This window comes from Tenrec ecaudatus, chromosome 6, assembly GCF_050624435.1.
Source record: "Tenrec ecaudatus isolate mTenEca1 chromosome 6, mTenEca1.hap1, whole genome shotgun sequence".
In the NCBI taxonomy this organism is placed as follows: Eukaryota; Metazoa; Chordata; class Mammalia; order Afrosoricida; family Tenrecidae; genus Tenrec; species Tenrec ecaudatus.
Genome location: NC_134535.1, coordinates 98,066,685 through 98,081,978, shown reverse-complemented (window position 1 = coordinate 98,081,978; position 15,294 = coordinate 98,066,685). Strand labels below are relative to the sequence as shown.

Genomic DNA, 15,294 nt, shown 5'->3' with positions numbered 1-15,294 from the left:
ACAAGAACTGGTTTTGTCTCTTCAAGAACAAGATAAATGAATATAAGGTCCTAAAAATAAGTTTTTCATGTTCAAATAACTATTGCATTCACTTAGGAAGTGTAATTTCTGATTAATTTTAGCTGCAATTATAACTACAAATAAAAAATATTTTCTCTCCCCAAATGTCATTCTATTAAGACTACATATAATGTTTGCCTTGTCATTTGATGATTTTAATTTCCAGGAAAGCAAAGTTTTCCAAAATAAAAGGATCAGGTTCAATCATTCTGCCTATGAAAAATGGTCTTTCAGACTTGCTAACGTAGTCAAGTTTTTCAAATAGGCTTCTTTGACTGTTTTCAGTGGGAAAATGTTAACGAGAAATATATTTGTTTCACTAGGATGGTGCAAGCATTTTTGATAAAATTTAGGCAAAATTGTAGTAACTTTTAAAATACTAATGTGTAAAAGTATTTACATCTGAAGTAACAATAATACCATCCTTATGGGAGATATCAACAAGCAAAAATGTCAAGGTATTGTTTTTAAATATTTAAGGATAAGAGATTGTACTAAAGTAAAAATCTAGCAATTGTTGTGATAAGATTTTCTCATTCTGATATACATTCTTAGCTAAGATTTTCTTGTCTTTTGTTTTATTTTGGTCTTGCTTTGGGGAAATGTGCACATCCCCAAAGTAACTTAGGGATAGATACAAAGGAACTTCAAAATGCTGCAGTATAATTCCATTCTAAATTAATTCTATTTTCCCCCCAAACACTTTAATCCCTCTCATATATGTACATACATCTTCTAAGCAGGACAATACAAAGTAGACCTGATTTAAAAGAAAATGTCTTGCAAAAATATTTGCATAGTTTTTAGTCCTATGAGCCTGATCCTCGATCCCATGAAGGCACACGCCTTTCTGAAAGGAATGCTATGTCTGGGCCTCTAGAAAAAATTGTTTGTATTATTATATTATATAGAGTATATTTATATAATTTACTGATAAATACGTTTTCCTTTCTTTAAAGAAATACCTAACTTCCATGATTAGCTACTGATTGATAGGGGTTAAACGTCACCACTGCATCATATAATCTAAAGGGACCATGAACACAGAGTTTGATTGTACCTTTGGTATCTGTTAGTGTGGTCTATCAGAAACACACGATCTACATTATAGTATTGTGTCACAGAAAATACACATCACGGTACTTAAGAACTTTACACACACTTACAAATGAGCGACTTCTGATTCTATTCGCTTAGGAATATTAATGCTACATTTGAGATTACTAGAAATGTCACAATATCAGTTACACAATGCAACAAGTATTTCGGTTAATGTAACATCGAGACAGTATAAAACAGTAGCCAGAATGGCTCAATCTCCATTTACAGCTACCAGATATTATTTCTTTAGTTCATATTTAAAATAGTGTATAGCTTTATCTGTATGTTTTCAAGAATAAGCTTAAATGACAAACGATTTTGCATTTGGCAAAGCCAAATTTCCTCAAGAAAAGAATTGTCTTAGAATGAAAGACAATATGATCAGATACTTAAAATCAAGTTGATTGCTCAAGGATTTAGCATTTTATAAGTAAGTTGAAAATTTCTTTAGTGTTTCTATAGAACTGTGTGTGCAGTTGGAAATGAATATACTTCTAACAAAATCGAAACCACACCCTTATGGCATGAGCTACTTTTTACAACAGTAGCATCAACTGCATTTAATTCTAGCTAAGATAGATTCTTTAAAGGAAATGTACTTTCTTTGCTTAGGCAAAGAATCACAACTTTTAAAAACACTCTTTGTACTAATAGGCATACACCATGAAGGTTAAAATGAGATGTAAATAAGGGATAATTATGTTCAAGTAAAATGCATTAATATTGTCAAAGTTAGTTAACAAAATGAATCAAAATACCCTTAAAGAACTTAAAAAGAAGTTGTATGTCAAGTTTTTTCATCATCATGGATTTTAAATGGGGGAACCAACCCTTCCACTTTATTTTTTTACTAATATGATGAGTACGTGGTCTTACCCCCTTATTTCAGGTCTCATTTGGGAGGCATTAAGGTGTGGAAGGTGGTTTGGGAGATGAACAGGATCCTTGACTATCAAAACTGGTCGCCCGGCCAGGTAACTGAAAGACAATAATTTCATAATATAGATGATCTTGTGCAGAACAATAGTCAAGTGGGTAATTTTCACTATCTTTCCATTGTGACTATCCACCTATGATATGCAAGTTACTAGCTAGAAGATAGCACTCTCTCGCCCTTCAGAACTTACCTTGTGGAATATAGCGACATAACACTGAACATTACCCTTTGAACAACTACTTATGGTTGTAGATTAGGTTCACATCATACGACAATTTTCATAAAATAATAAATGGTTACTCTGCTGGCGGTTCAAGGGATTACATATTGGGCTGCTAAATGGGCAGTTGGCGGTTCAAACCCACTAACCGTCCTCTAGGAGAATGGTGAGGCTTTCTACTCGTGTAAAGATGAACAGTCTTGGAAATTTACAGGAGCAGTTCTTCTCTGTCCTATTTGGTTGCTAAGAATCCAAATCAACTTGATGGCAGTGAGTTTTTGGTTTGGATGATGGGCCAATTGTTTGGTAATAATAATGTGATATTTCAGACACAAGAAACTGTGTATCACTTGCTGCAAGGAAGGAGGTGATTTGTATAGAGGCAATTAAAGGGAAAAGAGAGTCAGACAGTACTCTACCCAGGGCTTCTCAACCTTCCTAATGCCGCAGCCCTTTAAGACAATTCCTCATGTTGTGGGACCACCAACCATAAAATTATTTTTGTTGCTACTTCATCACTGCAATTTTACTACTGTGATGAATCGGGCAACCCCTGTGAAAGGGTTGTTGGACCCCCAAAGGGGTTGCAAGCATAGGTTGAGAACCGCTTACATTGCTGAAATAAAATGCAATTGAATGACCTAGTGAATAAATTGTGTGTCTATGTTTTGAAAATACACGAGGGGAAATTACTCTGGGAATGTGCATCTGTAAGTAAGTGTGTACCTGACTTTTGTGATTTTCATTACATAATAAAGTTAGGTAAACTCTTGAACATTTATATATAAGTGACTTACTAATGATGAAACCTGACCTCCAATCATTTGCGGTCCCAAGTTCCTACAATGTTCATCCACTTTTTCCTAAAATTTCCTGAATGATCCAAGTTATTTTTTTGTGAACAAGCTGAGATTAATACCTAAATACACTGACATCAAGTCAGTTACACGGCCACAGCTTGTCACATATAAACCGGGGCCTCGTCTTAGACTAGAAGTAGACTCTGATGCACCAAGAGAGGAACATCTAGCATTTATTTGCTAACTCTTGTAATAATTCTTCTTCTTACACATATATTTTGCCAACTTATATTATCTCCCAATTAATGGAGTCATAGAGGGGACTTACTCAGCGCTTCCTCAAAAGCCCCCAACAGCTGTTGCTGGAAGAGGAAAGCCTGTCAGCTTTCTAGCTTTGTGTAATGAATAAGCTGACAAATAGCTTCATGCTTAAAAGCTCCGGCGAAAAAGACAAAGAAAAGCAAAGCCTGCGAATACTTCCTTTGGTTAATGCAACTGTTAATAACAGTTAAAACCATAACTCACATTGTGCCATACACTGTGTTACACACTTGACAGCATTTTTTTCCAGTCTACACTATGAATTCATTAAAGATTTCTGTCAGGAGTTCAAACGCACCCGCTGCTCGGAGGGAGGGAGCTGAGGCTGACTGCCTGCTTCTGCAAAGCTTTACATCTTTGAAAACCCTGACTGGGGGTCACTGGGAGCTTTGGTCGACTCAACAGCAGTAGTGATTTTTGATGAATTTGGTACTATTATGGAAACATAGCACACACTTTGAAAGGTTAAAATAACTCACATATGACTACACATCATGAAGTCATGCTGACTCAATATCTTCAAATCTGTGAAACTTTACTTCCTGACCAGATTTGGGGGCGAGAGAGCTCTTGTCTTTACACAAAGGAGTTTCATTTGGTAACAGACAGTATCTCTGTTTAAGGAGTCTGGAGAACGTTAGATGACTTTTGACATAAGCACGTCACCAACATTTAGCTTCCAATTAGTTATAAATTTGCTCGATTGTTCTACTTCTCATTGAGATACATTTTCTCCTTATGGAAAGAAGAATTTTCATTTTTATTGGCTTATTGTCTAGATGAATATCAAATTCAGAAAGTCTAGCAATATTTGAAATCCAACTGAGAAAACAGAGCTCTGAATACCACACATTAGAGACTCTGCAACGAAAGCAAGGGCAATCTCTGGCTAGACAAACAAACAAACAAACAAATGTATAACGACATAGATATAAATGCATAAAACCATACACAAATGTAGGTAAACAAATATTACTTAATCAAATAAGATAACAAAGAAAGAATATGTCAGGAAGTCAACAGGCTTACCTCCAACAGGGGGTGCCAGTGGGTGATTGGTTTCCGATGATAAGCCAGCATTTCATTCCAGTGGTCCCGACCAAGACCCTCAGCATCCAGTCCTGTTCTGCACACGCCTATGACCTCATTGTGTCCGACCCTGTGATTCACAGAGTGGCATATGATTGCAGGCATTCAAAGATAAGTAAGCCTTTCACACACCCTAGTAGCATATTAGCCTTATGATTAAATCGCTAGATTTTGCTAAAGATAATAATAGGTCATAGTGCAGATTAAGGTCATATTAAATTCTTCAGGTCAAGTGAAACATCTTAAAGAAGTTCGAATAGAAAGGATCAGAATTTAAAAGTGGATTGTACAAGGAGTACATAAAGCCCATTTCGTGCTCTGTAATTTGAACACATGTTCCCAGTAATAGTAGTGTGAATGAGAAATGCCAGTATGACCTTACCTATGTGACGATTTTCTTTTTTGAAAGCAGTATTAAATATAAATAATATAAATCAAAGCTTGTTTGTTCCACAGACATAATGTTTTGTAATGACGTTTAGATTTCTTACCAAGAACACACTAATCAGTTTCGTGTATAAATGGCCACATTTATTAAGTGACTGTAAAGGATATGCCAGTGTTCATTTCTACTTATACCAAAATTAGACAGGGCCGAGCTATGTTCTGTTTGATGACCTTGGATTTGACACATTACAGCAGTAGAACATACTAGACAATAGTCCTATTTTTGTATTCAAGCACTATTTGAGCAGTAACAAATCAAAGCCAAAATAATAGCTCATAGTTTTGTGAGCTTATCTTATGCCAAGCATGTTCTAAGTCATTTAAATTATACCAAAATTAGACAGGGCCGAGCTATGTTCTGTTTGATGACCTTGGATTTGACACATTACAGCAGTAGAACATACTAGACAATAGCCCTATTTTTGTATTCATGCACTATTTGAGCAGTAACAAATCAAAGCCAAAATAATAGCTCATAGTTTTGTGAGCTTATCTTATGCCAAGCATGTTCTAAGTCATTTAAATGTACTGACCCCCCTCACTACGATCATGAGCATCTTTACTCTCATCGTGTTTTCAGGTAAGGACAGTAAGCCCCCAGAAGGGAAGGAGGCGACCCAACTTGACCCAGCTAGCAAGGGGCAGAGATGGAATTTGGATTGGGAGTTAACTCATGGACCGATGCCTAAATGACCTGCCAGGAGCACAGAGGGATATACAAGAGTTCCTTACCATGACTGTTAGGAGACATTTGTGAGGAAACTTTGGAGAAGATTCAAGGACATGTCATTATTTTCTCCTTATAACCGAGCTGCAGATGTGTGTTTGGTGTCATTTGACTCGGTACGAAGTTTCAAAAACAAGTCATTTTCTTTTTAGGTATCAAATATTTTTATCTTGCTGTTTTATTTATCCTCAGGATCCCTGTTGCTAAAATTGGGAGCAGATGCTCCATTGTATCTGCCTTCAGTCTTCGCTGTGAAACATCACCAGGGCTGATGGGTGAAGCAGGCCAAGGACAGCTGATAAAATATTCATGCCAGCTTTAGAGTGGACATGTCAACCAACTCAGTAGCTCTCCAAACATGCACCCATAATTTAAGTAATCACAGTTGCTTTGTACTTTGACACAAATTTATTTTAAAATAGATGATGTACCTAATTTGATTTTCTGTGTCCAGTGCTTAGTGTAATACCTCCACGTCAGAGGGTAGTGATTGCCGTGAGGTGCCCCCAAGTCAGTTCCAACTCTCAGCCTTCTTGTGCACCACAGAGCAAGACACCGCCTGCACCTCAAATGGTTCTTCTGTTTGAGCTCATTGCAGCAGCCATTGCGTCAATCCATCTCCTCGAGAGGAGTCTTCTTTGTTGCCCCTCTACTTTACCAAGATGATGTCCTTTATCAGGGACTCGTCTCGCCGTATAACACGTCTAAAGTACGACATGAAATCTCACCATCCTTGCTTCTAAAGGAGCCATCAAGCTGTGCCTTTTCAAACTCAGATTTGTAATTCTGGTAGCCCATGGTACCTTTAATCTTCTTTGCCAGTACCATGATTCAAATGCATGAATGCTTTTTTGGACTTCATATGGAGCAACTGACAATACTAGGGCCTGAGTCAGGCACAGGAGCCCTGGTGGCATAGTGGTTAGCATTGGGCTGCGATCCACGAAGTCAGCAGTTCAAAACTACCAGCTGCTCCTTAAGCGAAAGATGGGGCTTTCTGTTTCCATAAAAAGTTGCAGTCTCAGAAACTCACAAGGGCGGTCTTACCCTGTCTTATAGGATTATTAGGATTCAGTATTGACTTCATGGTAGTGAGTTTGGTTTGGGATTTTATTGCATTTTTATTTTTTGGATCAGGCACACTTCAGTACTCAAAGAACATCCTTGATGTTCCTCACTTTAAAGGATCTTGTGCAGCAGATTTACTGAGCGCAGTTTAATATTCCAACTGCTACATCCATGAGCACTGATTGTGGGCCCACATAGGATGAAATCCTCTACAAATTCAATCTTTTCCTTGTTGATCAAGGTGGCGCCTACTGGTCCAGTTATGAGGATTTGGGCTTTCTTTACCTTGAGTTGTAATCCATGGTGAAGACTGCAATCCTTGATCTCCATCAGCAAGTGCTTCAAATCCTCCTCGCTTTCAGCAAACAATGTTGTGCCATTTGCATATTGCTGTTTGTTGATAAGCCTTCCTCCTATTGATCGTGGTGTTGAATTCTTCTTCAGCTAATCCAACTTTTCTGATTATTTGCTCAGTGTATCGATTGAATAAGTCGGGTGAAGAGGATACAACCTAAAAAGCACCTTTTCTTGATTTTAAACCCAAACAGAGGGTAGCACATTCATTTACGTTGTTTCTACGGTCCTGGCTATTCCCACCTTTCATGATAAAATGGATTTTTGAAAAGTTATTTTTATGTGTGTTTGGAACCACCCTTGTCATCCTTAGCTTACAAAATGTAGTAAAGCATGTCTGCATGCTGGAACTCCTGTGGCTTAACTCTATAGCACTCTTTCCCCAACGATCTACACATCTAAAAAGAGAAGCACTAAGAAGGTCCAGGTAAGAGGTATAACTTTTAGTGGGACAGAGTTCAAAAGAGTTCCATTGGGAAGACAATAGAATGGCTGACATGAGAAGAGGAAGTCGATACACAGAGTGGGCACATATTCTACACAAGGAGACTCAAGGGAGAGGGAAGTGGGTACCATGTCAAGAAGATTCTTCTGAACGGTACTGGAGAGTGCTGGTGGATTCTACGCGAGGGGAAGGGTGCAAGCAGGAGGAAGGATAGGACAAGGCCAAGTGTTCACACCAACGTGAAAGCATCAAAGCTCTATCCCTCAGAAGGCCATGCCCTGGAGAACGATACGGAACAGTGACCTCTGCATCACACGCTGGGGGCCTGTAACTACCACCGACAAGAATGAGGTTAGTTAGCGGGGAGACCAACACACTTACCGGTCATAATCCATGACTGCAATGGAGAGGCTGGCCTGCTCCACATTCTCTGGAGGGATATCAAAAATGATGGCCTCATTGTACACCGGGTTTAGAGTGCTTTTCTTTGTGGTAGTTTTTCGCTTTTTTAATCTTCGTCCCTCACACATCAGAGATACTTTGACATAAGGGTCTAAATGAAAATAAAGAAATAGTAGAAAATCAAATAAAATTGTAGTTAATGGTTACTAAATAAGAAAAAATAGGATGAATTAACACCTTTTAGGAATACTAGATAAACTTCCTGAGTCAGCATTGACCCCAGAGCAGTCAGGTTGTTGTTTTTGTTTATAATACTACTTCTCCATTCAGATTCCTAATTTGGACCAATTCTCTAAGAGTTCCTATGTCGAATGTAAGCAATGTGAAAAGAATTAACTTGATATCACCATTTTTAACACCAGGGAGAAATGCACAAGCTTGTCAAAAGCTAGTCCAGAAATCGAATGCATGTTTGAGACACAGCTATTTGGAGTCACGGCATTTTTTAAAGTCCTGTGAATTTTAATAGTACAAATAGAACTGCTTAACCACTGCCATTGCCAAGATAAAGAACGATCCCAAAGGTCTCCATTGCGTTATCCCATTCTCCGCCTACCCGTAACTCCAGGTGACCACAAGTCTGTCCTTACGAGTATAGTTTTGACTTTTTAGACAAATAGAATCATCCAATAAATAACCTTTGGGGACTGACTTCTTTGCATCCTCACAATGCCTCTGTAATTAATTTAAATTATTGCATGCATGAAGAGTTCTTTCTTCAGTTCTATGGGTATTCTCAGTTCATCGATCTAGTCATCTATTGAGGACAGGCATTTGTTTCCCCTTTTTAGTAGTTATGAATAAAGCATCTGTCAATGTTCACATACAGCGCACTGTGTGAAAGTGAGTTTTGATTTCCCTAGGTTAAATTTGAGGATGCATTTTGGTAGAATGGATTGGAATAATTGTATTAAGATTATTCTCTGTCAAAATGATTCAGAATAAAAAGACTAACACAAAAGAGTTATCAACTATGTCTCTACACAAGTATTTATTCATAATGACTGGGAAGTATTCTACCCCATTGCCTGTGAGTTGACAACAACACACAGTGACTTCATGGGACAGAACAGATCTCTAGAGTTTCCCAGGCTGTCAATCTTTATAAAAGCTGAACACCACGTCTCCTTCCAGAGAGCAGCTGCTGGGTTAAACCACCGACCTACCCATTAGCCATTGAGTGCTTTAACCATAGTACCCCAGGGGTCCTTTGAGGGAAAATTAGAAGCAAAAATGAAATTATAGCTGGAACTTTTGTATCCTTTAATGAAGGTGTTATTAACATTCGAGGTATTTTGCCGTCATAATACTGGCACTTGAGAAGTCAGGTTGAAGAAATTATGAAATTATTACTACAAATCACTTATTAAATGCATAGCAGTATGTGATAAAAAGAGAGCTTTTGATTTTAACATTGGATCAAAGAGGAAAGTTCTGGATAGACATTCTCTACATCAGTGGTTCTCAACCTTCCTCATGCCGTGACCCTTTAAAATAGTTCCTCATGTGGTGGTGACCCCTTAACCATAAAATTATTTTTGTTGCTACTTCATAACTGTAATTTTGCTGCTGTTACGCATTGGGCTACTCTTAGGAAAGGGTGGTCTGACCCCCAAAGGTGGCACAACCCACAGGTTGAGAACTGCTGGTCTACATGGTTGCAATTGGAAAAAAATATTTTTTGTTGGACTATATTTTTATGAGTCCAAAGGATTGAACTATTAATAACAAGTTTTATCCCTTGTGACTTGGTCCATGCCCTCTTACTTAGGGGACGGGGCATTGTTAGAGTTTTACCAATCCCCCCAAATCCAGTATTTTTCAAAAATTTATTTTTAAAAATGTCATAAAAGCATTCCTTTTTGTATGTTTTAACTAATGGGCGGCAAGGCTTTTGGAGAGGTGAGGCTGAGCATGGAAAGAATAACCCCCTCTAACTTATTACATCAGATTCTTTATTTCCATTGATGTAGAAATACATTTTATTTCCTTCAAATAAGGCACTACAATGGAAACACCAATTTATTTTAGCAGATTAATGTCTTTCAAGCTTTAGAAAAAGGTTATCTGTATGTTTCATTAGCATTTGCATCAAGGGGGAAAATAGTAATTTGTGGCTAGAGGGAGGATATGAAGAGGGAAACAAGACAGAAGTGCAGTGTTGAAATGATCAATGTCTTCCATTTGCTTTTTAATCGTTTTGATAATTTGATGCATATTCTATGGAAGACACTCTATACTTCTATGACAGAGTCCTTGGTCGTAAGGCATCGCATTCACAATGGGAATGAGACATCGCTTATTATTTCCTGCCCATTATGCTTCTGAATACACAAAGATCATTTACTGGCTCCTTAGTTGATTTACCAGCCTGTTGTGAGCATTAATGATGTACGCTCACTGCATCTGTATCACTGCTGAGAAGCTTCTTATAAATAAAAAATAATTGCAACTTTGATGCTGTTTGATTGTCTTGAAATTTCATTTGATACATGGCTGAAAGAGTAAACAACAATTTGCCGAGTATACTGTTTATCATCAGTTCTTCAACATATATTTCCCAATATAGTTTTACAAAATAAATCTGAAATTTATTTGCTGTTCTATCTTTGTATGTGAATATAAAGGTTCTATAAAGGGATATTTTCCTAAGTATTGAAAATAATGGAATAACATGGAATTCATGACACTATTAAAAATCAAAATGAGGGAGAAGATGTCCAATGAGAAGTTGCCCACTTATCTGTCTCCATTCTTCCCCAGCCTTTGTTTTTTGTGCATCAATCTAGTATTTCCTTATGCAAATATTAGCAATATATATTCTAAAATACCCCATTCTTACAGAGTGATTATAATATCCACATTTCTTTTTGTATATTTTTTGGGTGGTGGCAACTTAATGTGTGCTGGGAATTTTTTCAAATCAGAAATTAAAGACACCTCATTTTTTTAATAATGTAAAATAAACTTAGTTCCGTTTTTAAGAAAAAAATTCCAAAGAGCCACAAACCATCTCCTAGTTAACTCATAACCCTGCTCTTACCCCTCAGACTTCTTTTCACTTCTCAAACTCAAGGGGCATTTAAAAGGCACATGATTTGACTCCTTTGAAGATGCCCAAACTGCTACTTTGATATGTTGTAAATTCATCCCTTCAATCTGGCTTATATCAATATATACACGAGTAAGCAGAAGAGTATTGTTTCTGCGGCTCTAATTCATAAATGATTGGTTTATTCCCCACAAAATGTAGTACATTTGTCTCAGCTATCGGGATGGTTGCAGACAAGGTCTGCCAATCATCATACACGGGGCTTGGTCTCATCAGTGTGCCTCCAAAGAAGATTCCATCAGAGCAGGAGTTTCTGAGGGCTTCTGCTGGGCCACCCACAATCAGGGCACAGATGCCCGCCCAGAAGATTAGAGCCACCATTTAGAGATTCCAACAGCGCCAGATTTTCTCAAAGGATCCAAGACAATGGCAAAAGCTTAGTTAAGAGGAAGGTTTAAGAAAGCGGAAACCTGTAATGGTGGATAAGAAAGAGGCCATGGAAGTTGTGCTGCTGATTTTTCCCCTCAAATCCCAGCAGTGCACCCGCTCGTTCTTTCAGGGTAGCTATGGCTGTCTTAGGAGAATTTCACTGGGAAACCTTATTCTGTCTACCCGGTCCTCTGATCATGCCCCTTCAGACTCTTTCGCTCTTCAAACCCAAAGAGCATTTAAGACCAATGCAATTTGAGGTCCTCTGGGCTATGCCAAGGCTGCCTTTTAGATGTGGCGTCGGTTGAAGGGCACACAGTTCTTCAGAGACAGGCGACAGAGGGGGAAGTACTGCCTTCAGAGCATATAGACATCATATAGACCAATAGATAGGTCAAGAAACAATAGCATCATATGTTGAGGTTTTGTGGAATGTCTGTTTTTGGAGCAATAACTTTTTGACTTACCCTGTGTTTGTGTATCCAGAAATGTTTATTTCAACACAACAAATGCTTATTGACCTACCTATACAGCCCTTCTCGTGATTTTGTTTCCTACAAAGCCATGTCTAATTTACACAGTGAAGTATAAAGAACTCCTCAGACCTGCATGAGTTTCAATGATAGGCAACGCAGCAAGTCAGCACAAAAGAACTTTGCCTCAAGAAACATCAAGGAGCATGCATCTACTTTCAAAGCTTTTCCAGCCACTGTAGCTGCCCAACTTTTCCATTAGAAATCTAATATAATGCAAATGCAAATGGTGTTTGGCACACATTTGTTTCTCTACAGAGCAGGTGAGGGAAATAAATTCTAATTATATCGTCCTGTGATCCTCAAGTCGAACTGTGGTGGTTAAGTGGGTCACATATTGGTCTACTAACTGAAAAGTCACTGGTTTGAACCCACCAGCAACTCAGAGGGAGAAAGAGGAGGCTGTCGGCTCCTTTAAAGGTTTACAGGTCTCAGAAACCCGAGGGAGACATTCAACTGTCCTATAAGGTCATTATGGGTCAAAATCAACCCAGTGGTAGTGGTTTCTATGACTCTTACAGAGTCATGCAAATTTAAATGAATTTCTATAAAGTCCAAGAATATTTCTTTACAAGCAATTTAATAGCTGTAAGTGGGGCAGTAGATGACAACTTATATATATTTTTAAAAGAACTAAATCTGTAGCAAAATAAATAAAAATAAGGACCCACTTTAATGGCTATACATTTGGCAACAGCTTTGTAAACTCTGTATTTGCAAAACCTCATAATGCTTATGCAAATAAAAGAGACAATTTGGTGCACTTCAATTGTAATTCCTTCTTTTCCTTTTATAGTATCCCTGTACAGACAAACAAACTCAATAATTCACTAGTCACATATAATTTTAGGTAGGTAGACTATTTTACTTCGGAATGGACCCTTGATGTGATAGTAAATTTACATACCTGATGAGCCAGTAATATCCATTGCTTTCAGGTTTCTGCACTTGATCACTGTCAATGTCATACGCCCAGCCGTAGGTAAATAGCAAAGGGAAAACATGATTTCCCCTAGGTCTATGCTTTCCTAGAAAAGCATTTGACTGTGTTAGTAATTCCAAATACCAGAGAGTGAAAACAAAATACAATTTACTATGTTGAGTGAAAATCATTGTCAAGGAACATTTGAATGTCATTTAAAATTTTTTCATTGAGAATAACATTACAAGAAACCTGTTCTGAACACAAGAAAACAAATTTGTGAAATTGCTATTCATTTTATATTATATATATTTGTATTTCTTACAGGCATCTCACATTTAACATGCTTCAAACCAGATTCCAGATGATACCCTATTACTTATGATGAAAATCTATTCTTTGTCAGTCTTCCTCAAATCAGCAAACGGCACACAGTTTACCCACAGCTAAAGCCCAAAATCTGGTAGAAATCTTTATTATTTTCTTTCCTACACTTCTCCGCTCAACCCACAGGCAAGTCTTGGTACCCAACCTATGCATGCATCTCAGATGAGTGAACATCTTTTTATCTCTACCGCCGTGACTGAACCCATCACCACCTCTTGAGGGATTACACCAAGACTTCCTAAGACCAATATCGTATCTTGGAAGTTATTCTCCACACAGCAGTCACAGCCATCCTTACAAAATGCAAATGAAGTCATATCACTCTCCTGCTTAAACCTAAGAGCTCCCCGTTATATCATGACAAACCTCAATTCCTTACCAACCTGTATTTGTGGCATAATTCTGTCTAGGTTTGCCTGATCTTAAGCCATAGATCTTCCTCCATCTTACTCTATCATTCATTCTAAATTAGCCTCCTTCCTATTTGATACCCACCCATTCCTAGAGCCTTCTTTCTTACCCTAGCATTGCCCTGTTTGAAATATTCATTTACATATTTTTATGCCTTCCTTGAGTCACAAAGTCCAGAAAAGGAAGGCTCTTGTGGGTCTTATTTTTGACACTACATTATGGTACCTAGTACCCAGTAGGCACTCATAATGCACTCTTTTCACCCACAAGGAATAAGTACATAATTAATCTAGAGGAAAAATACATAACCTGCTTTGCCTTGCTCACAGGCAGAACTGTCCGTGATCCCGACACACATTGCCTGCTGTGGTTAGCCGTATGGAGATTTGCCTAATAAAAATGAATGTGGTCCATAAGCAATTCAGGATGCTTCCCAAAGAGTTGTGCTAGTAGATGATTCAACGGAGTCAGTCATGATGAGACAATTCGTGAATTTTTAATTTGGGGGGAGATACGTTGAATATTAAAGACTAGTTATATACTAGAACCAGAGTCCTTGAAAATTCATCACAATGGACTATTAATATTTATGGGACTTGCTTTCACAGATAAACTTCTGATGTATGCAATTCCCTTTCCCTTGTTCATGTTCTAGCAGTAGTAGGACATAGTGGTTAGGATCAGAAACTTTACAGTCAAATCAGGTTTAGAGTCAAATCAGCTCTGCTGCTTCCTCGCTGTGAGATCTTAGGGAACCCAGTGAGCCCCGAGTTTCAGCAACATCAACTTCAAACTGATGATCAGGTGGATCCACTGGGTCAATAGGACACGACTGAGGAGATTCAGGAAGAGCACAAACTCCAACTAAGAATTCCTTCTTTTCACCATTTAGCAATTATAGAATATATATTATCGATAAGGGTTGTGAAAGGTAGCCGTCCTGGTGGCGTACTGATTACCCATGGGGTGGTTAACGGAAGAGTCAACAGTTTGAAACCAACACATGCTCTGAGGGAGAAAGATCGGGTTTGCTACTCCCATAACATCTGAGATACAGTGTTCATAGAATTTCTTTCAGTTGAGAATACCTTTAAGTCATTTCCCTGGGCACCAACTTATTTAACAGTACATTCACAATGACTACTCTTATGCTTTCATACTTGGAAAATAGGTTTATGAAAAAGTGCTAACACTGAAGCTAGTTGTGGGGTTGTACATTTAATTTCTTGATTCTCCACCACGGTAGATCAGGGTACATAAAAAATCATTTTCTAGTGATTGGCTATCATCAACTCCACAGACCTCCTCCCATTTGGAATGATTTTAACTCTTTCACTGTCTTTCAAAAATAAGAATAAAAGTCATTGGAAGATTACTTAGTTTTAAAAATATTTACATTGCACACCCTGTTTCAGGACTCACGGAACCATTTGTAAAGTCAGATTATACCAAATGAGTACAATAGATGGACGTAAGAAGCAGCAAGTTGAAGGACTGATAACTGGAGAGTATAACAATCAGATTTCTAG

At 37.9% G+C, this 15,294-nt stretch overlaps 1 protein-coding gene across 1 annotated transcript in view; it reads right to left on the bottom strand.

The window, feature by feature from the left end:
* Window positions 1–2,067: 2,067 nt before the first annotated feature.
* The window catches only part of SYT10 (synaptotagmin 10), a 47,621-nt gene continuing 34,394 nt past the window's right edge, over window positions 2,068–15,294 (bottom strand). Inside the window, exons 4-7 of the mRNA XM_075553032.1 lie at window positions 12,953–13,073; window positions 7,951–8,122; window positions 4,469–4,598; window positions 2,068–2,139 (exon numbers count right to left, since the gene is read on the bottom strand). Coding sequence (XP_075409147.1) covers window positions 2,068–2,139; window positions 4,469–4,598; window positions 7,951–8,122; window positions 12,953–13,073 — 495 coding nt within the window. The remainder of the gene's footprint in view (window positions 2,140–4,468; window positions 4,599–7,950; window positions 8,123–12,952; window positions 13,074–15,294) is intronic.